The sequence below is a fragment of the Aplidium turbinatum genome, chromosome 3 (assembly GCF_918807975.1).
Source record: "Aplidium turbinatum chromosome 3, kaAplTurb1.1, whole genome shotgun sequence".
Classification (NCBI taxonomy): Eukaryota; Metazoa; Chordata; class Ascidiacea; order Aplousobranchia; family Polyclinidae; genus Aplidium; species Aplidium turbinatum.
In genome coordinates, this window is record NC_137474.1 from 47,164,677 (window position 1) to 47,188,134 (window position 23,458).

Consider the following 23,458-nt stretch of genomic DNA (forward strand, 5'->3'; position numbering starts at 1 on the left):
ATGCTTTTTACCGCGATCTTCAACGGAGCTTTCCAAGCAAACGTGAAGAAGAGTTTTCCGATCCAAGCAACAAACGTTAGTGCCAGAACACTGTTTTGGTTTATGTTGGTGACGTAATTTATTATTGATGAGGCTATCTGGTACTTAATAATTCATTGACTTCGTGATGACGTCACAGTGTATAGACGCCTTGCAGGTGGCTATTGTGTGGTGGAATTGCCGTTAAATATTTCAGAAGACAGAGCTGCCGGTTTCACGGCCGTCTTAGAAAGCCAAGTTCACTGTTGGGAAGGAAGTTGAATGTTGTTTAATACCTTATATGGTCATTGGCCATGCTTGTAATTAACATCATGATCTGACAATGGCAATGATGAGCTATCTTTGATATACTTGTACAACCCAACCATCATGAATCTACCTTGAAGCAATCCATTTGCCTTGCAGGATCATCTTGATGTCATTGACCATCATCGCAAGCCAACCGCTCTCACCTCTTCTGGCGCCCATTCTTTCCCGTCTATGGCGTCACGCTTGCGTCAGGAGGATCGATGTGTGTTCAAGCGTTGCTACGCTGGAGAGAGATGCGTGGTGGACGGACTGACCGGGAAGGCCACGTGCGTGTGCAGGAAGCATTGCAGAGCCGTGGACAAGGTAACAAGTTTCCTTCTCACCTCAGTGACATCAACAGGCGTCATCAATCAAAGTCTAACCAAAGTAAAAGGTTGATTGTCGTCATAGAGCTCAATAAAAAGTGACAAATTTGGTGGGTGAGACAGGTGCGCCTATTGGTGACGCAGAGGTCGGGGGGCATTAGATCATGATCCCCTGCCCATTCTCTTCAAACTTTATCTTAGACGACTGAATTTAAAACACATAATTTGGGTGACTTTAAGCAGTGCTCAGTCCAAAATCTCACTAGAAAAATCTTAAAAACTAAAACCTTGACTCGATACTGCTGAGACATTTTTCTTGGTAATAACGTTTGAAGCTGCTGTCAATGCGTTTAATATTTTGCGTTTTAGCCCCTTTGTGGAACGAACGGGAAATACTACATCAATCGATGTGAAATGCACAAGGCAGCTTGCCTCGCTGGTGACCGAGTGTATGACGCAAGACACAAAGATTGTTTTTACAAAAGTATGATGTCACGATTGCATTGTTACTACAATTAGTCGGGATTGTGACGTAAACAAATACTTTTCCTTTGCCAGGATCGACTTGTGACGTCAATGAATTGATTCTTTTCGAAGATTTTCTTTTGCAATATCACCAATCTTCCACCACCATGTCACGTCACAATGACGTGATCAGACCAGAAACAGAAACGTCATCACGTGCTAAGCGTGATGCGAATCTTCGATCTCATCATCACAAGAAACAATCAAACAACGATCGGGTACTTATGACGAAAACAAACGTCGATCATGACATCAGTAAGCTTGCACGTCCTTCTGGAACAAGTATTGACGTGACCACGGACGTCGAAAGCGAAACATTGACGACGTCATTCATAACTACGACTTCAGACGCGCATGTGCCACGAGCTCACATAGCAAGTGTCAGCGATGACGCGATTGGAGACCGAACTTTCCATTTGCCAGTTGACATGGACACAACATTGTCAACCAATGACATCATCAGTAGTGACGTGAGAGGCGAGACGGTGAAACAGTTGTTTAGGTTTATCGACTTAGATGCAGACGACAGAGTGGGAAGCGAAGAGATTTACGAGGTAACGAATTCAAAGCAACAAAGTTTCATTTTGAGATTTAAGATAAACCATAGATTTCACCACAGCATCATGATGTTTTGAAGATGGCCATCATTGCAGCCCTTATGTGTAGCTTTCCATCATATTTAATGATGCAAATCCCACATTCCAGTGTGCCAAGTCAATCGCTTGGAATCTTCCTACGTTTTGATGTGACGTACTTTCTAAGTACCAATTTTTGTATAAGTCATTGAATTTGATATATGAAGTAATCGTTCATTGATAGGTCTCTCTGATGGAAGATTTGGATTCTATTCTTCCACCTCCATGCTCGTTGTACCATCTTCTTCATTTTGGGGATTACAACAAAGATGGTGTTCTTGGAATCTATGAACTTTTCAAGCTTTACAGTAAGTCCTCTTCCTCATCCCTCCTACATTTGTAATGCATTTATCCTGTGTCCAACTTCCATTACGTTCTTCCTGCAATGAAAGTTTCTCCTTGCCTCACTGGGGTCCTCCATCTTCATCCTCCAGTTGGCCGGGCGGTGGGAGTGACCGGTGTCCCAGTGACATCTGACCAACCACTTGCTTTGATAACTTGGTTTCATTCGGTAATCATTTTCAGTGAATGGTGATATATCTCAGTGGTGGTTTGTACTTGACCATGTTTCTGCCGTCGTCGTGTAGAGGCGCCCATGGTTTGATACGTCATAAACTAAAGAACACGTCGGCTACCTCTCCTAAGCAACGAGTCTTTGTCACGTGATGTTATCAATTATTTAAATTGTTTTTTGATCGATTGAAAGTTTAGTACTGCGCGTGCGCGCAATAGACGGTGCTTGTACACTTTGATTATGACATAATATTGATAACGCAAGGAGAACTTTTTGCGCAAAAACAGCGTGATCAATTTTTCTAAATTTGTTTTAAAAATTGGAATTGCACAAAGATACCAGACTTTTCTTAGAAATGATGACGTGGCTGAAACAATAAAATAACTTCATCCAGCGCGGAGTCCTAACTTGTCACGGTAGCTACTTTAACAAGTCGAAATTCTGCCACTGAAAATGACTAGAATGAAACCGCCAACCAATCATAAGCTGCGGTTTAAGTGACGTAAAAAATGGCGAAAAGAAGATGATAGAAAGCAAATTAAGCGATGGATTTTTTGTCAGCTGGTTGGCTTAGGGGTTAGGGCTAGAAAGTAGTCATTTCATTGACGCGGGTTCGATTCCCACCGCTGCTATTGCTCTTTTTCTTCTGTAATTATCAAATAAAGTTTAAAACAAGCATTAACTCTCTGGATGAGTGCTATAAGGGTCACAATTGGACGGTAGCCTTATAACATGTTCTGATTGGATGGCGGTTGCATTGTAGTCAGTGGCAGAATTTCGACTTGTTAAAGTGGCTGTCACTTCTCACTATACAGGGTTGCCAATCAAAAAAGATAAAATGTTTTTGGTTTCCGCTTGTGGTGGCAATGATACCTTTGTGCCGATAATAATGTCACATGAACAAAACGTCATTACACGATGGGTGATGTCATTACCTAGTTTGCTCCTAGCGTTCAAACGATGTGTTCATTGTTCAGTGATGGAAGCTGATACTGTACTTCTTTTTTAACCCTCTGTCTACCGCAAAAAATATATATACAAGTTTCACCGTTGGGGTCCATTGGACCCCAAATTTCCAAATACTTGTTTTGGACAAAAAAAATCAGCTCCGATGATGAAATTAAAGCTCAATAGAAAAGGACGTAGCAGACTACAAAAGTCATTACTTATAAACACTGTAGAAAAACCAAAAATATTGGAAATTTGACAAATAAGTCATGCAGTAGCCCATGCACAAACCAAACTGATACGGAATTGGTTTATTTTTGAGCAATAGATGAACTACTGAGAGATTTGGCATTTGGATTTGGCTAAAAAACGCATATTGGGCCTTAGGGTGACCCAAAAAAAACTAAATTTTGATTTTTAAATTTTTTCTTGTTTAGACCTCTGCATTATGATCCAAAATGACACCTTGCCAAGTTTTGTTGAGATTGGTCCACATTTGACGCCCTAGCAGTGGGCCGGTACCCCCCGCCGGGTCAAAATCGGCCAATCTGGCTGTATCTCAGCAACCGGTAGGCCTAGAATGCTCAAACTTGGCTTTGAAGAAGCAAAATGCATGGTTTCCTATCTAACTTCCAGAGAGTTTTGGGGTCTAAGCCATTTAATTTTTGAAAAAAATGCAAAAAACACATTTTTGACCAAATGTGGCCCCCATAAATGTGTAATGTTCAACTTTTAGTGTAATATACAACACTAATTCACAAATAACACAAAATTTAAAATACAAGCAACTTTTGTTTAATTACAGACAAGCTTTATTGTTTTTGCACTTTGGCTTACCACTTAACTCTCAACCACTGACCACTGTAATTACCCATTAAATAATTCAAGACAGTTTTTTTTTCATTTTTTGTATTAGTTTACCACTTAACATTTCTTAAAAATGATTTTGTGGTTGTGTCCAGCTTTTTGGTAGACAATGACTTCTTGGCCATATCTCGAACTTTAGAACAGTAAGCATGAGTGACTTTAATTGCTTTGTCCAACTCGTTCTCACTACTTGGAGCAGAAACCCTTTCCTCAACATCAGTGACCATGCCCAAGACGCTCTCAACATCATTTGTAGCAGGCATGTTCTGTAGCAGAGTTTCGGCGATCTTCTCGTCATTCTTTTGGAACTGTATTTCCTAAAAATTCTGTCAATAGTGTCGACTACTCTTTTAGTGCTGATGTGATACAAGATTACTTTGAATGCAGCAGGCTTGGGGTCCGTTGGACCCCACGGTACAAGATGCTATTATTTTTTTCTATGCTACCAAATTTTGTTTGAGATCAATAATTATTATATCGTCGTAAAGATCAAGCAAAGCTGTGAAAAGTCAAGGTATATCAATATCGCATCTGCTATATGTCCTGAGAAATCGCAGAGCGAAATTTGTTTTGGGGTCCATTGGAACCCACGGTAGACAGAGGGTTAATAATTTACTAAACAAAATTAGTGACAAAACAAAAACGAACCTAAGTCACGATTACTGGTAGATCATTACTGGGAATATCATTATTTGAGTGAAGAACAACTTATGAACTCAGTAAACAACAAAAAGAATGCTTTGGTCAACTTAAAAATATTAAAATCGACTGAAATCAAAATTGATGTTTTTGGTTGAAAGTTTAAACTTAAGAATTTGTCAGTTTAACTTCTCATTAGCCATGTTCTTTAGACGAAAAGTTTCCAAATAGTTAACTTTGCCGTGAGACAAAGGAAAGTTTTTGTTGGGTATATAAGTTTTAAAGTTGAAAGTTTCCACCACACGTCAGATGTGGATCGATCGTCGCTTCCATTAACTCGCTACATCGCAGCCCGATCGATAACTTCATTGTGATGTCACCGACCTTGTGCATATTTTATACGGGTGGAACCGATTGGACGCTTGGAAACTTTAAACAAAGAGATTGTCTTCAAGAATCTTATCAAACATTCCCGAACATTGGAGAGCAACATAAAAAGTTAAATTTGACAAAACGTTGAATTTGCATCAGATCAATGCAATATATTTATCTTTTTAGACATCTCTATTCTGCGTTTGCCAATCGAGGACAAAATCGTACACGAGAGGGCAGTATACGGTGAAAGTTTCACGCTTGAGTGCGGTATCCAAGGAGAGACAATGCCGGTATGGCGTCACCATGGATATGACGTTGCTACAGGCAACAGCATTCAGGCAAGATAGTTTGGTGGATTCTTTTATCTTCTAAACGGCTTAATACAATGTTGCTTGGAGGATGAAGGCCAGCACCGTTATTTAGAAATAATTTAAATCTATTTTTGGTAAACTTCAACAATTGATTCGTCGAGTTGAGTAAAACTTTCTTCTCCCGATGCTGTACAGATTGCATGCAATTTCAAAAGCTTGACCAATCAAGACGCAACTTTTCATAACTTTTACACAAAGTGTCTTGTAGAGGTCATAATGAGATGTCAATATGTCATAAAAGAGACGGACTCTAAAGAAATCCTTTGCAAAAAAGCGCCTCTCTTGTGTGCCAGCGTGTGTGCCAACGTTGTGTGCCAACGTGGCCAAATCAGCGAATTGTAATGATAAACTTTTCAAGGTATTTTATAGGTGTCGGGCTCACGACTTCGCTTCAACGAAATCCATCCACGTCACGCGGGAAACTACACCTGTCACGCGCGAACGCACACATACGTTTACCAAACCCATATAGTTTCGGTTATTTCCCGACCCACAGTACAGGTGAGTGCTTCAAGGGATTTTTGTTTATTGGCTTGCTTAAATTCAACCTAAAGTAACGTCAGACAGGCAAACTTAGGGTTGCATGCATTAACAGTGCCGAATCGTGCAGATGGAGCTGAACGTCTGATTGGTTGAACGAGGATAGGCATGTTGACCCATCTCTAACATCCTCCCATCTTTTCATCTTTAACATTCTTCCATCTTTTCATCTTTAACATCCTTACATCTTTTCTTCTCTAATATCCTCCCATCTTTTCATCTTTAACATCCTTACATCTTCTCTTCTCTAACATCCTCCCATCTTTTCAATTTTAACATCCTCCCACCTTCTCTTCTCTAACATCCTCCCATCTTTTCATCTTTAACATCCTTACACCTTCTCTTCTCTAACATCCTTACATCTTCTCTTCTCTAACATCCTCCCATCTTTTCAATTTTAAGATCCTCCCAACTTCTCTTCTCTAATATCCTTCCATCTTTTCATCTTTAACATCCTCCCATCTTTTCATCTTTAACATGCTTACATTTTCTCATCTCTAACATCTTCCCACCACCTTTGTAACAATTTCCCACAGCCTCTGTGACATCCTGGCTACATTGTAACACCTTCCCTCATCCTTGCAGGTTTATCCGACGATGCAGCATCGGGTCGAAGGAAGCAGTGTCACAATTGCATGTCACGTCACTGGTCTGCCCACCCCACGAATCACGTGGCTACTGGATGGAGAGACATTGGAAGAGGAGGGCGGGAGGTTTTTGTTCATGGGTGAGTCCATCTGGAGCATCCCTAACTCCCTTGATGAGGTATTTCCAACAATGGTTCCATGTTTCTTATTTATTCCCACATTGGAAACACTTCCCTGCGGAACCATCGAAATCATCCACCGGCAGCCGTAGATCGGAGAATCCTTTCAAGAGCATTTGGAAGAATTGCCTCACGTTGTGTGGCAACAAAGAACTTTTTCCGAAACATAATTTTTAATTTGCTCCACAGGAAACAACACGGAGCTTCACATCAATAACGCGAAAGTGAGGGACAGCGCCGCGTACACTTGCCTTGGTACCAATCCTGCGGGGGAGAGTGAAGGAATAGCCACTGTCATTGTACATAGTGACGTCACAAATCAGGAAGCAGCATCTTCCCATGGTAACTATCCATAGATGCACTGATGAAGTGATCCTATCACGACGCTCATCACTTGGTTCATTTCAGGGATGGAACGAAAATCGTCGTACTTTGTCTTTCACGAAGGCGGCGTCACAATCACCGACGCGAGAGCTTGCATGGTCGTCCGCTCGATCGGCGCATCTGAGCCGGTACCTGGATTGCTCAAGCAGGTGAGCCCATCCTGGTATTCGAACCATTGACTATCGACAGCATCGAGTTAGATGGTCACTGGTGGTTATTCTCTTTAATTTGAAATGCAAGCAAAGATACTTTCAAATTGCTCCTTCCGAGAATCCCTTAAAATCATTTCCTGAGTCCTCATTAACCACTAGGTATCCTCAAACACTGGGTATCCGCATCAATCACCGAGTATCTTCCTCAATCACCGAGTGTCTTCCTCAATCAGCGGGTGTCTTCATCAATTACTGGGTGTCCTACCCAACAACTATCAGCGGTTCTATGTTTATGATCTCAACGTTGACCTTATACAAATGTTTCTTCTGGTGTTGGCCAGTCGATGGCGCTTCTGAATCCAAGACATCCCAGTTTTACAATTGATTGAGTTTCGCTTTTAGCAGCATGATCGTTACTTACTTCACAATATAGATATTAACGACCTGATTTAGCCTGATGCTGCGAGTTCGCTGTGGTAACAGCGAATTGCACTAGCATTCGGAACACAGTTCCCTGGTCATGTGCATGTGCTATCTCAGTTTTAGTTGACAATAATGTGGCTTCCTTTGTCGAGACATCCTCCAAATGTCAGTGTTTCCTCCAGGTGGAGGAGCTTGGTCGGGATCTCGAAATTCCGACCACAAACATGGCTCCGAAATAAGATCGGAGTGAATAGAAGCAACAAGTAATTTTGTCACGTGACTCCCAACCCATCTTTCAGAACAAGTTGTGTAGAGCGTCATCAAGTGATGGAAAGCGTAAATGCAAGTGGTCGCAAGCTGTCGCTGTCGGTGTGAGATTTGTTTACGCTGCCCAGCCTGAGGAGAATCGCATTGTGGTTGTGGATTTGCTCCTCCAGAGAATCCTAGAAGTTATCGCCACAGATGCGCTCCCTGTATCGCTCCATTACGTCCCATCCACGGATCAGGTTCGGACCATTTATAGAATTTGTTATAACAACCTGCGTAAGCCACAGTGACATAACAATGCTCTCCCTCAATTTCCTACTGCCATGTTGGCAAAAAGAAAGAAACTCCTTATTTCGTTTGTTGTCTAAATGTTGAAAGTACAATCGTCATGAAAATATAGCATCATGCAAGGTTTGCAACAACAACTTTTTCGAATCTTTGAAAACAAAATATCGTTGTGCTTGTTACTTGAACAAACACTGTGGAAGTTTAAACAAATGAGGAAGCAAATAATAAGTGAAACAGCGTCCAATGTGTTTAGGATTGTTGTGTGATTCCTTCACTAATTCTTTTGCAACAAACCTTAATTGTTTCAGGTGTTCGTGCACTGCTGGGTCGACGCGTCCAGAGAGCGATCTACTCTCCAGGTGATCCACGCGGCGGGGGTGCTCGGGGTGCACGCCGCCTTCCAAATACAACCGCTGGATGGCGGTACAACAATCGATCAACCAGTAAAGATTTTCTTTGTACCTCGAGAGGGCGCTATGAACGCGCGTTCGCAACACGGGTTCGTTTCCCACATCGGTCAGCAGGTAAGCGGACGCTGAGAGCTCGGAAGTGATTGTCAAAAGCGTCTGTGGCGTTATCAGGTGACGCACACAATTATACATTTGTCGAAACATTTGACTTGTTTGGGTTTAATTGGTTAGAACATTGATTCTTAACTAGGAGGTCTCGCACTACTTAAGGTTGCAAAACGTGTTTCTGGAAAGTACGTGGATGGCGAGTCATTAATGTTAGAAAGTGTGATGTGCCTACTGCCTATTGGGGTTTTAGCTTGGATTTTGGGTTGTTGTTGATCATTGACTTTTAAAAGGGGGAGGGTGCAAGCTGATTTCAAAGTGTTGACAACAAGAAGAAAGATTTGGAACAAATAAGTTAGAATCATCAAATTTTGTTGTAAAGAAATTATATCATGATTCATCATAGGATCACATTTCCTGCAGCACCATAGGACCACATTTCCTGCAGCACCATAGGACCACATTCTATGCAGCACAAACGAAGCAAAAACAAATTTCAATGAAACAAAATGAAGAATCAGAAAACATTGGACAACAGCTTTCATTTTGACAAAGATATAAAAATTAACACACAACAACATCGCAAAATATTTTTTTATTTTTAAAAGTTGCAATATTTTACATTTTTTAAAACACACCAATCTTAACTTGGAGTAATGCACCTAGAGACAGCCGTACATCTACGTGATTTCAACATATAGTTTATGACGCATAAAGCTATTGTGAGTTATACAACATTGAGACTCAAGCAGTGTCACTAAATTTTAACTTTTACTTTATTTCAGTTAATCTACAAGTTGAACTTGGCAACCCTGTTGTTTGAAAATGACGTCATCGATCTTCGCGCCCACAACTGTGTCCCACAGCGGTTGGCGTACCAATCAATCGGAGGCCGTCTGGATGTGGCCTGCGAAAGTGTAGATGGTGATTCTCAACGAAGTGTCATGGTTGAATGCGCATCGGGCCGTGTATTTAGTGAAGGTTTGTGATGTCACAATTGGTCAATGTCAATCGTTAGGTTTGAGTTATTTAATATACTCTCATACAATCAGGAGCCGGTTTCAACCAAGAGTTTGTTTCATTGGATGCTCGTCACGTAGTTCGCGTGCAGCAAGATGAACAACGAATCAGAATATACAACGTCACAGAATGGGGGGACCTCGTGAACAGCATTGTGAGTAGATTTATGTTGCATTGTTGTGTTTATGAAGTTGCGATGACACTTAATTTGATTAATTTAGGAAATTCACACAAACTTCCGGGTGTCTGACGTCGCCTTTGAACCAAAAGTCTCTAGCGCCGATTCCTCTACTGTGTACATTTCATCACAGACACAAGGTACCGTAATCTATTGCTCGGTTCGTGGATTCTAACGCGATTGTGTGCGCTTCCGTGGGTTTGATGATGACGTGACAATAAACACAATGCGCAGGTGATGTCATGTACCTGGATCCTTTCTCTGGAATCGTGCAGGTGATTGGTGGATTACCTCAACCTGTCGACCAATCACAAGTCGTCTGGCCTGTTTTGGACCGCCCTCTGGTGGCAAGTTCTTGGTATGTCCCATTTTAACCTCTATATTGCAATCTCAATGTGACGTAAATTTTACCTTTGGCATTTTGTCTAGGTACGATCGCCATCTTGCTACGTCAGGGGAAAATCAGTTCGTCATCATCGACGTGGACACCAATGACGTCACATGCCGTCTAGATGACATCACGAAAGCTAGCGTGATCGTGTGGGCCGATGGACCGTTGTGACGATGCGAACATGTTCCTCGCCGTGTGCAATAACCATAGCTGGATGTTGTGTTTGAATGACGCAATTTCAAACTTGTGGGTGTGAATGTCTGACGTAATGTGAGTGACGTAGTATTTTATGACATGCATTATTATGAAGTAAGTGTGTCAAGAGCCGTGTGCTCACTTGGTAGCAATATCGCTCATTAGATGCGCATTCAGATAGGCAACATCAGTTCTGAGTTTACAATCAAACAAACGTAGATTTATTTAGGCAAGATTGACGAAACAGCAATGACGCAATAAGAGATGACATCATCTCAGATCAAACTCCTCTAGGAAGATCAATAACGAAAACAAACACAATAATATACATATTTCGGCACAATTACAAAATATTGAAAATTCCAAGCTTTTTGTTCGACATCAGTTCGATGAGGTTCGAAATAAAACTATCGCTGAATTGAAAAACTTGAAAATCCCCCATCCAAGCGTATGACGTCAGCTCACTGTAATATTGATGCTCATCTAAAATGACGTCATCGGTGGTTGTAATGCCATCAATACTGTTGCCTGTTTTTTTCACAATGACACCGCTTGCATCATCACTTCTCCCGTTGCTGCGTTTGTGACGTGTAAATGCTTCTTCTGCTTGATTACCTTGTGACGTAATAGATGAAATCTTTGCGAGGTCATCCATGATGATGTCAGTTTTTTGTGCAAACGTCGCGATGAACTGATGCCAAAGAGTGAAGTTGCAAGGAGGATGGACTGTCGTCGATGGAGGATCGATGGTGATCGTAGATGGGAGTGTGGGAGGAGGAGGGAGCATTCCTTTTTCTATTCGATCTTCCAGACGTGCATTAGTAAAAGAGTTTGGGGTGATTGGAGAATGCACGACTGATCCTGGAGGACTGTGATTCTGATAAAGCTGCAGGAGGAAAGGAGGTGGAACCGTTCCTCTTCGCTGTGGAATTATTATCTTCGTTTCATCTAAGCTTTCGCCTGCACTTCGTCGCTTCCTTTCTGCTCTTGCTGGCTTCTGGCTCTCGTTGAGTATCTCTTCGTGTTCCTCTTCAAAATTTTTCTCCATGGTGAAGACATGATCTAGGACTTGGTCTAAGTATCTTCGTGTGCTCACCAAAAGGTCATAGTCTGAATGTAAAATCGAGATTAATCTTTTCAGAATGATCATCCTATTCAGCAACATCCTCATGCTTCGTTCCTTTTCCTTGATGGTCAAGAGAATCTGATCACGTTCAAATAGAATTTCTTCGATCACAGTCTTACGTTCATTCTCTTCCAACGACATCGCTAACTCGGAGCGAACCTGCAACGACATCGTCGCGTCAAAACAATTGATTTGTTTGTGACGTTACTCTTTGGCAGAAATTTAGAATTGTTACATATTTACATCAAACTCACAACTTGAGCTAAAGAATCTGCAGTCAGAATTGTTGAGTTCATTGTCTCGATTTCGCGACGCAATCTTTTCAATGACGTGGCTTCTTCGTTGTTGATGACGTCATTGCCGAGTCGTTGCGTGGCTTTATCTAGCAATCGCAGTCCTTTGTTTGCGCCGTCCATGTTAGCTTCGTTGATATTTAAGAAAGCAATCTAAAAAAATAAAAAAAAGTCATCTGCAGTTCGACCTAGCCAACAATGGCACCGCGCCAGGGACTCCCGACTTCACAAGGATACAACAAAAGAGGCAAACCATCTGATGATAAATAAGTTGCTAGTATTTTGCTCGTAACCAAACATCTGCATATTAGTCAGCGATGTGATTTAGTTTCGTCTGGCACAAACCTTTCCAAATGCGTCACCTAATGTGTAGCACGCTAATAGGCAGATGTCAAGGCCATCAAAAGCAAGTTGTGAGTATAACGTCATACCAGTTCGACGATGTAATCTAGTTCATTAGGGTCATGCCCCACCCCCACTTCGTCCAGAAAAGATTGATAGAGATGGTTCTCGAGACCGTCCAGTCTTTCGATCTCAGCGCTGACGAAACGCTCTTTCCTGTAGATCGTAATGGAATTGACCAAAGCTATCAATCATATTTGACAGCTTTGGATGCTATCAATCATATCCGACAGCTTTGGAAGCTATCAATCATATCTGACAGCTTTGGAAGTTTGAACTCCAATGGCGTAGGCAGTAGGGGACAAAACGTGCTATGTGGATGTAATTTTGGGCAAAGTTGTGTAGACTATTTTATTGACCCATGACCTCACGATGAGTGAAAACTGTAAGTCGTGTCGGTAACTGGATGCCTATCATAGTTGTTCACACCTTAAAACTCAATTTAAGCGCATGCAAATAAGTTGGTTTGTTCTTGGAACCAACTGCACAAACAACTATTGACAAGCTGTTGCTGCTACTTTGAATGAAGTGCAGTTAGCCTACTTGATTTTTATCTCTAAGAAACTCATTTAACTTGCTTCTATCCCATTTTCACTTGGCTTGTTGCCTTACGAAATTGATAAAAATAACTTTGCAAAAGTATTTTTAAATTATTTCTAAAATGTTACAGTTCGGGATTTCCCGTTCTCAAAATATAAAAACCTTAATGCCATGGTAGCCTCACAGTGACGTCACTCAACTGTTTCAATGATGTTATTTGTAGCGACGCCGTTTCTATGAGATCCATGTATCGTCCTTCCAGTTCTAGAATAATTTCCATTTCAGTGATTATCCAATCAGAAGGCGGGTGGCAGACACTGCAGGTCGAACAAACTCGTCAGTGCACAATTAGACGCTGCAGGTCGAACAAACTCGTCAGTGCACAATTAAATATTTTCCACTTTTAATTTTTTTCTCAAGCTTATTTAAGTTATTCAACGAGGATTTTCATAAACAAACATATTAGTTCAGAAGGAAATACATAAACAACCCTAAGGGCAGAAGGCTGGCAAGCGATTTGTTTGGATTTGCTTCTTTTGAACAATTCAATGATTTCGCACTGAAAGGTCAATTATATTGGTGCGAATATTATGAATGAATCACTTGATATAAATCACTTATCATTCCCCGAAAATCCAGAAAATTTGGATCTGCTGTTATTTCAAGATGTAACTAACAACTACGCAACATTCATATTATTCAAGCACTTCCAACGCTCCAGAAACATTAAGCAGCCATGAAAAGCAGCCATGAAAGACAGCAGCCATGAAAGTTGTGTGGAAGCTACAATCGTCCACAAATACATTGCTAAAAGTTTAGTGGGCAACTCTGTGTCAGCTCATGACTCACCATGTGCTGTCAACCGGAACGGTTGTTCCATCCAGACAACAAACCTTCCTTCTATTGCTGATCGTCCTGCCGAGGCAACAAGTCCCAACCTCCGAACTGAAGGCGCGATCCCCGCAACAAAGATCTGCTCGCGGTGAAGCACGGCGTTCTGATCGTAACGTTGCCATGACGTCACGAGTGCCTGAGAATCAAAGGAATTGATGAGCTCACGTCACACTTATCAAAGCGATCAGCAACAATCGGCAACAATTGTGAGCAAACAAACCTGGCGCTGGAGGGAGCTGGTGATGACTAACGACCACAACGCCCGATGGCCTGGCTCGAATTTCTTGTTGGCATGCCAACCTCGTTGCCCATGACAACCTTGGATATTTCCAATGCAAGAAGATGGTCAGAAGTAGGCGCGCCTTCCAGTGGAGGATGTGCATGTGGAAATTCCTTGTTTTAAGGTTTGTTCAGCAAATCGCGAGCATAACCGCGGGAAATACAGCTTTGATTAGTTTTACTACACCTTTATTACGAAACAATGACCTGAAACAAACACGAAGCGTGATGACCATCGGCGGCAACAATCAGGAATCTATTGAAGTCTTCTGCAAACACAAACACTCTGCGCTTACGAGTTACATGAAACTTTGCGCTTCTTCCTTAGCAGCGATGCGCGCGCTGACGAGAGTGTTTGTGGTGACCAGTGACGTGCGGTGAGGTTCCTAGATGGTGAGGCACTAATTTTTTCAAGTCACTTTTACAATAAAATTTTTTAACAACAAAAACGGTATCATACTAAGCAAAAAAATTAGCAGCATGCTTTCACATTTATTAAAAATAAAATCCATGCGCCTATCCTTTTGGACTAAAACATTTGTGACTTTGTTATATAGACCCTTCTTTAGTCCTAACATTATCACTAGATATTGAAAACAAGAGACAGGGAAAGCAGAAAAGGCAATTTTTAAAGCATAGCCACACAGCCACTTCTTTTTTGAGTAGCAATCTCCTTGAAAGTTGCAAGTTATTTTTTTTGTTCAGTCGTCTGATGCAAACCTTATAAATTTAGAACCGGTCTTTCTTTATTTATGACTTCAACTTTGGATTGAAAGTTTATTTTTTTAAAATCTCTCAGATTTGATACTAATCTTCCTCCATTTTTTAGTTAAATTTTATAAGAAACAATCCTTTACACTGCAAGAAGGCACATACCTCGTACTATGCCGGCATTCCAGCTTGAGGAAAAAGGTTTCATAGCTGTGACGTCACATTTGAGGCAAGCCTCAAATCGTAGCTAAATTGTTCATGATGATTTCTGGGCGACTTTGCGAAAGAAAAAGGCACGCATAATGCAGTGTATGGAAGTTTTCTGATCTGAAGTGAGGCACAGCTTGGCGTTGCCTCTCCTCGCGTATTTCAACAATTTTGACCACGTGAACGCTCGATATGAATATCGCCACAGAAACAGAAACAAATTAAAGCACAGTTTGGGTGTAGAAACGTAAAATTTGGGGGAAAGGGGGCACGACTACAGCAATTCACACAAATTAAAGCACCTGAAAACATGCAATATTTACTACTTTTTAACAAATAATATTTATTCTGTGATAACCATTTCTTTGATATAAATTTTGCTTTGCCAAATGTTGGCAGGTGAGGCACTGCCTCACCTGCCTCCCCTGACTGCACGTCCCTGGTGGTGACGTCATCATCTATCTGACATTCCACAGGACTTTGGTGTAAATCCGTCGAAACTAAACACTTGGCAGCGTTTGGCTTTAACTCCAACAAAAGTCAATAATCTCGCAACGTTATATAAACGCCCGAAGGCATTCAAACCTTCCATGCAATAATTTGTTTTAATGGGATTTCAATTATCCAGTGCATGCGATCCACGCTTAGCAACCGTGCCAATTTTTTTTCAACTCAATAACTTACTTCGGTAACAAGCACGTTTCAACGTTCGCGTTTTGTCGCTTCTACCTTTTTCTCGACCTTTGCTATGTTGACGTGTATTGTTTTTGATATGATGGTCAGAAATAAAAACAACTGAACTGAACTGATGGTGTGACGTCAAGTTAGAGTTTGTGAAATATTCGTATATTGTCTACAAAACATTAAATTGTCACATCAAGTATTACCACTCTAAAAGAGGTCATGATCCCTACAAAAGATCATGACCCCTACAAGAGGTCGTGACCCCTTCAAGAGGTCGTGACCCTTACAAGAGATCATGACCCCTAAAAGAGGTCGTGACCCCTACAAGAGGACAGGTAACTTACAAATACAACGTAATTATAAAAGTATTTTCATAAACACTACCAAACTTGCAAGTTACAGTTACTTATTATATCGTTTAAACCAGGGGTCACCAAACTTTTTTCTTTGAAGGCCGGATTGCTGCGAGATTAACTGCTGCGGGCCGGATGCACATTGCAAAAAGATAGCCTATAGGCTACAACAGGGGTGCCGGAAGCGGGGGGCAGGGGGGGCATCCGCCCCCCCTGCCCTCAATTTTTCTGCAGATAGAGGGGCAAGGGGGGCAATGGTGCCCTTTTAAAGTCATGTAAGCAACTGCACATTTTGCAATATAACAATTTCTGCTATTCGATTTTAGCCTAATTATAATCTTTTATTTTTGCCTCAAAATAATATTTACAGCAGAAAATTTTGCAACACAGTACAGGCCTTAAAACTCGTTTTTTTTCGGAAGCTCCTTTTCGGCGGCCAAATCTGTGTGCTTGGAGGCCAAAATACAAAATAAAAATAACGATAGCGCAAGTAAATAGAATTGAACTTGCAACAATGGTAAAATGATCACTTAGGGTTGTTGAAGTCTGGGCCTGCTGGGCAACGTCCTACAATAGAATCGTTGCACCACGCAATAACTGCTTTATCGGGATTGTAATCCAGTACTGCGGGACCATCTAACGACACTCGCACGAGTGTCTCCAATGTGGCTGATTTTAAAGAAGTTCGCCACTCCCCTAGAATTCTTTTTAGCAACGAAAAACAACGCTCAACATGATTGTGTTGACGATGACGGCAAGGTAATAAAATAAGTATTTCAATGATGTGAAGGACATTACTAAAAGAAGCATAATTTTTGCAAAATATGATCAAAAAATGTTTTCCTCTTGGATGTCAACCAACCTAGTTCTCCTTTTTAACAACGATTCAATGTCCGACAACATCAAATTGACATAAAAACGACAATATTGCCAGCCGATGTAAATTAGCACTTCGGATTAAGACTTTGTTGAAATAAACGTCGAGAATTACAAACAAGACTTACAGCGCTGGTGATCGCAGATGGATATATTCCATCAATAACAAATATCCCCGCACAATGCAACAGTGGCGATTATGACTCGCTGACTTAATTTTGCGCCACTCTTTGATACTACATATTTTTGACAGTTAATCTACAATCACTCTATTGCGAAATTAAATAATTGGTTAGAAGAGACCGGCGGCCAAACTTGGCCGATTGAGGAGGTAGCACTAGCGGTCATTCAAGCACTACTTAGCGGCCATGGCCGCAGGCTGCTTTAAGGCTTGACAGTAGGTTACATCATTATAACATAGCATGATGCCCTTCTTTGTATACCGGACACTTGTAGGCTATCATTACTCAATACATAGTGAGCTGATAGATTAGCATTATCGCTATATCTTATCTTAAAACTTGACAAAAAATTTGCCTTTTAGTAAAAAAAAGTGCCCTTTTTTCGTAATCTTGCCCCCCCAGTCAAAAATCGTTTCGGCGCCCCTGGGCTACAACTATTTAGAATCTCCATTGACTTGAATTAAGCACAATAGGCTAAATAACAAAGTCAGCGGTGGAATAGCAAAGTTGTGATGAAAATCGAAAGGTTGCTGGAAAAGTTATTGTGCTCTTAAAAAACACTACATCTTTCCCAATTTGGCCTAGGCTGACCCCATTTGTGGTGGCCTAATGATAAACAGCAACGTCAGTCCTTTACAAAAAGTTTGGTAACTTTTTTCCTTAACAGTTTTAGTGCAGCTAAAATTTCCGCAGCACGTGGCGGGCCGGATGAAATCAGTTCGCGGGCCGGTTCCAGCCCGCGGGCCGTAGTTTGGTGACCCCTGGTTTAAACAAACCTATTCACTTTAAACAGGTAGCTACTAATAATTTGCACTCATCGAATGCTGGCATTTGCACAACAATCTAATCTATTAACATCATTTGCTGAAGTGGCGGTTTCGCTATAATAATGGCATTTTCAGTTTATTTAATAAAATATATCACTTTAAATAATTTAGTTTATGACGATTGTTAACTACAGCTTGCAAATGCGAATCGCGCAAAGCTCCGGGTTAGCAAATTCGAAAGCAGGAAGAACAATGGAATATTTTGTTTCTATTGCGTTGTCTTCAGCACATTCGTGCAGCAATGGCGGAATTTCTCAATGGCGGAATTTCTCAGCAATGGCGGAACATAATATAATAACGCGAAAATCTTTTTAAACATTTTCGGCCATACTCATATTAGTCCTTATCAAGTGACCAACTGACTGATGTTCTAATCTACATGAATTGAAACTACAGAACTGATCTATATACAGAAAAATTGAAATAAAGAAACGAATAAGAATGAAACGGCAAGGCAGAGGAGAGTTCATAAATGAGTCTACTATGCCGCCAGTGTTTGGCATTGCGGTTTCAAAGCAACCTTTGCCACAACTCGATGGATATCCTCGTCGGACTTGAAGCAATTCACAAACAAAATAATTAGCTCTTGAGGTTTGAGCTAAATGTTTGGAGATATAAACATGCACTAACTGGAAACCTATAGACCAGGGGTCACCAACCTTTTTTGCATGCGGGCCACTTTGGCACTAAAGAGAGCTGTAACAGGCCGCACTAATAAAATTTTAGGTAGGGTGACTCTTATGCTAGAAAAGAACGCATTTCGTACCCAGTATCCAGCGTTACATGTTGTTCATATTTATGTTAGAATACCGTAGCAACACAATTAGTCGATCAACGCCAGTGACGTTCGGTGGCTTAAACCGTTGGGAAAGCAACTTGTAAATATGCTGCAGCAAGGTAGTAGGCCTAGGCACGAAGGGCGTAACCGTCGGGCGAAGCCCGAAGGCGTGTTGCCGAAGGCAACACTTCCAGCGGGGGGTCTGGGGGGCCTCCCCCAGAAATTTTTGAAAAACACTTCCAATTTGGTGCGCTCTGAGAGCATTTTCAAAACAAATCAAACATAAAAATCTGTCAAATTGTGCTTCGCCTTTGTCGTGATCATACATCCATTTAATGTTTAGAAGTCATGAACAATCTTAATTTTAACGTTGCAGGACCAAAATCCAGTGTTAGACATGGAATAATAGTTGTCTAAATATTTAATTCGTCATGAATATTCATTCTGAGATATTCAGTTAGGCCTACACTACAAAAACTAACACTTAGGTCTAAACATTACAACCGCAAGCAATTTGTACAAAAAGCTGGATAAGTTTGCCTCCTGCATATAGAAGCTTAACAAACTAAATATTGCACCCGCACCTGAACGTTCATTGGCGAAGTAACGTTACATCAACGCTGTAAAAAGGGCAAAGGCATGACTATGAAAGCTAGTAGGCTAAAGTACAGTACATGGCGAGGAGACATCAAAAAACAGCAACAATTATTTCGGCATTATGATGCTTGTGCGGTGTACCGTGACGAGCACCATTCTGACGAGTTAGTCTAGCCGCTCTAGCGAATGTATGCATTGACGTCACTGGGAAAGCAAGACTCACCTGGTCTCACCATAACACATCTGATTGGCTAAGCAGCTGGTGACGTTTTGCAAAACGAGTGATGATTGGATAAAACGAAGGCGTTTTTTGACATTTTTGAATTTGGGTAAGCAAGTTTGATAGTTGCTTACCTTGGAGCCTCAGTGATTGTTTCTGACAGAAGCGTTTGCGTTAATTGGCATTTATAGGCAAGACATGCGGTTTGGTGAGGATTTAGACTACTCACTAGCGTTACGAGTAATTCTAGTCACGAATACAGTAATTTTCAAGTTAAAATAGACATGATAAAAATAATAAGAAGTTAAACCTAGAATTCAATCATTATACTTTGCATAGTTTTCGCTCAGGTAAGCACTGCTTTCCTTGCTTTCCCTCACCGATCGTCACTGATCAACGTTAATGCCAGGCCAAGCTCCTTTTACAACACTTTTGACTTTTTTAACACTGCCTAATAAACGAGGCCACTTGTTTTGCGCACTTATAGCGAGGCGAGCGGTTTCATCAGAATATTCATCGCCAAGCAAGAGTGGTGTTGTCACTTCGTTTCACAAAAGATATTGCAATTAACAGTTTTAGTAAACAAGGAAATGTTTGACACATCGCAATACAGGCAACAATAGTGACCTGCAAACATATCAGCGAAAAATAGGCTCCAATAACAGGGAAAAGAAACCAGGCACTATGAAACTATAATGAAACAAACGCTTGTGGAAATCACCGAAAAATCGTAATTCTATCGTAATTCATGAACAGTCTTCCCTCTAAAAAAGCAATGAGTTGGTTTGTCATCTTTTTTGTGAGAGTCTATAAAACCGTCTTTCTTTTATTATAGACAACTGTCACTTGCGGTGCTCATCAGTGTGGCAAGAATTTGTTGATTAACAACATTTTGCAGTACTTGCATTGGCAGTACATATACTAAAATTGGAGCGATACAGAGAAGATTAGCATGGCCCTGCGCAAGGATGAGACCCAAAATCGTGAAGCGTTCCATGTTTCTTCTAAAAAAAATAAAAATAAAAACAGTTTGCAGTACTAAGCTAAATATTTTCATAATGCAATCAGAAAAAGTCTTTAAGTTTGTAATATTTTGCCAATTTATTATAAATTGAGTTGGCACACCGACCAATTTTGCCAAAAAAAACTTGCACAAAGAGAACACTGCTCGTGAAACACAATAACGGGGAAACGCACACTAGTGTTTACATGACATTTGCAAACTTAAAATAAGCAACCCTCTCCCTATGCTCACAGACAATTTCGAAATTCGAAAACAGACGTTTTAATCAACCACTGGGACAGTGTGGCTGGACATCGCATTGTAATAACTTTATAAGCAACCCCCACCTAGAACTATAATCTGATTGGGATGTCGGTGGAATCGTAGGCTATGCAAAGCGAAAATATGCTTCCCGGAAAGTATTTTTTGTCTTCGTGCTCTTTAACTCCTCAAGAAAAATATTTTTGGTTATACTTGTACGCTGATACCATTCGTGGGCCGCAGCGATACAGCGTGGCGGGCCGCATGCGGCCCGCGGGCCGCCAGTTGGTGACCCCTGCTATAGACGATGATCCAAAACCTCTTCAGTAACTCTGACGCCTATCCTGGTTTGTCATCTGCAACAGAGCGAACTCGGGCTAAAACTGTGCGAATATTTCATTGCAGGTTAAAAACTTATGTAATTTGTCAATATAAACGGTGATGGGTGATTGATTCCACAAAATGTTTGTTGTCAAAGATGCAGCAACAATCTCCGTCTATGACATCACAGTCGAAGAACTCTGAACCTCCACCTTCTGCCTGCGACCTCGATACTAAGAATGATATCAAAGCGATTATGGATTCGCCCGAAGCGGTCCCGCGAAAGAATCTGTTTTATTAATGGTCGCTTCCATTATAATTCCTTGCGCACTTATAGGCTTGTCATTACCGCGTTTGCGTCGGCAACCTATTGAAGGCAATTCAACCGAATATCGTATGTCCAAAAGTAATTGCTGATAATTGTCTTTGGAGGAAGTAATTACCACTTCGCTATTGAACAGGGTTGCCAGATTGATAAAACAAAAAAGGCCAAATGCATCCCCAAAAAAGGCCAAATTATAAAAAAAAAGGCCAAATTTGAGGTTTTATTCTCTTTGTTGAAATCAGTGGTGTTTTTGCACTTACTTTCAACAACAAATTATATAATATTTACCCAGTTTCTATTGTTTTACATGTTATCTGTTAAAGAAGAATCGCTTAGTAAAATTCCTGTAAAAATGCAATCCATAAAATACAAACAGATAGGTATGGAAACAATTACAATACAACTGAAATATGCATACAACATTAGGCTAAGCATCATCCTGTTGACTAAAAAGCCATTAACGTCCACCAGTGAGACCCTGGTGACTAGTGAGAAGGAGTTAATATTGGCATATCACTTAATGCAATATGAAATAGTATATATATATATACAATATTTATACCCAATACAATTACTTGTAGGCTACATTAAACACCCAACATTGCAAAATCAGAGAAATCAATTGCATTTATGTCCAACATCCTTCCACAATGAACACTCCTTACTATTCTAGGAATGCTAGCGCCTCTGCCATTTCGTTACTGCTAGTTTTACCATAAACAATATCAGATGTGAAACGCCTTATCATTATGGCACTGGCATCAAAGTTGTGCAAAGTTGTGCAACATTTTCCATTCAGCAGCATGTCCATTTGTATTCGCAAAATCGTTTCCAAAAGCTCAGTCTGCATTTTGTTTCGTGTTTTTTTTCACTGCAGTAAGTAATGAAAAATCTTCTCTACTACTGCATTACTGACAGGGATGTAGAGACATGTTAAAGCATAGCTAGCAAGGTCTTTGAAATGAGCATGATGTAAAACGCTACACCAAAACTTTTCACTGTTGCTAGAGATAACCAAAAGAACTATGTAAACCAAAAGAAAAAAAGGCCAAACAAATGCCAATCGGGAAACTAAAAAAGGCCAAAAAAAGGCCAAGCGGCCAAACAAAAATTGTCCAGCCAAACACTTTTCAAAAAGGCCAAATTTCTGACATTTGGCCGTAAAAAGGCCAATCTGGCAACCCTGCTATTGAAGCGTTCATTAAGGATGACCAACTTTCTGTCGCAAGTTTAGCGAATCTTGACGTAGACGACAATGAAAAGTTATTACCTCACTGTTGCATCACCAAAGACCCAAGGCGCAGGCTTCTGGGGTAGATGGATTACACTTTTAATAAAGTTAAACTTTGGATCACTTCCAATCCGATGTCGTTCGATTTCAATTCCACCAAGGAAATCTTTATATAGTTAAAGATCCATGTTTGCATTGTTTGCAAGTATTTGGCTTTGGAATATTTAGAGCTCGTCAAAGAGATTTGAATTGGGAATGGAAGCAAATTAATTGTTTTATTTGCGCCACATTGTGATACATTTGCGCCCATACAGTACACTGCGATCACAGATGCAATACAACAGACGACAGGAAGCAGCGAAGTGACATAGTCTTCGAGTCAGCTGCTCCCCTTATTTTGGCTTGCCATTAAGTGTCTTTGCCGACACAGCCGCGTGCTCTGGAGTGGGGTCGAACCGACATCTTGTGCCCGCGGTAGTGAAGTGAACGTCTTTTCGATGTAAAGCGGACGTTTGTTCACGTTTTATCGCGGCCTGCAGCTCACTAGTGTACCGGGAAAGATTCTCAGGCAGCCTACGCTACGGAACCTTTTGGAGTTTTAAAAAACAGTTTTTTCTTTTGACAAATAGGCTTGCAGACAAACTGAGACTTAAATGCACATTATCCATTCAATAACGGATTATATTAACATTATATCAATCT

General features: G+C 40.8%; 2 protein-coding genes and 1 non-coding gene across 3 annotated transcripts; 2 read left to right on the forward strand and 1 right to left on the reverse strand.

The window, feature by feature from the left end:
- Positions 1-10,743, forward strand: LOC145766880 (follistatin-related protein 5-like). Its single transcript, XM_082578580.1, has 17 exons — positions 1-75; positions 445-651; positions 1,023-1,137; positions 1,212-1,732; positions 1,998-2,121; positions 5,340-5,494; positions 5,897-6,028; positions 6,653-6,794; positions 7,023-7,175; positions 7,242-7,366; positions 8,092-8,298; positions 8,656-8,871; positions 9,648-9,843; positions 9,915-10,036; positions 10,104-10,200; positions 10,295-10,418; positions 10,490-10,743. Exons 1-17 carry the CDS (start codon positions 1-3, stop codon positions 10,620-10,622), a joined length of 2,844 nt encoding a protein of 947 aa, XP_082434706.1. The 3' UTR covers positions 10,623-10,743.
- A 107-nt stretch (positions 10,744-10,850) lies between these two features.
- On the reverse strand, positions 10,851-14,284 carry LOC145766881 (uncharacterized). The gene is made up of 6 exons (XM_082578581.1): positions 14,122-14,284; positions 13,857-14,037; positions 13,208-13,324; positions 12,497-12,623; positions 12,027-12,218; positions 10,851-11,931 (listed from the first exon to the last, which is right to left on the reverse strand). The coding sequence occupies exons 1-6, from the start codon at positions 14,282-14,284 to the stop codon at positions 10,990-10,992; spliced, it is 1,722 nt and encodes a 573-aa protein (XP_082434707.1). The 3' UTR covers positions 10,851-10,989.
- A 6,228-nt stretch (positions 14,285-20,512) lies between these two features.
- LOC145767741 (U6 spliceosomal RNA) lies at positions 20,513-20,618 on the forward strand. The gene has a single exon (XR_014288890.1). It is a non-coding gene; the product is annotated as a U6 spliceosomal RNA (small nuclear RNA).
- The last annotated feature ends 2,840 nt before the right edge of the window (positions 20,619-23,458 follow it).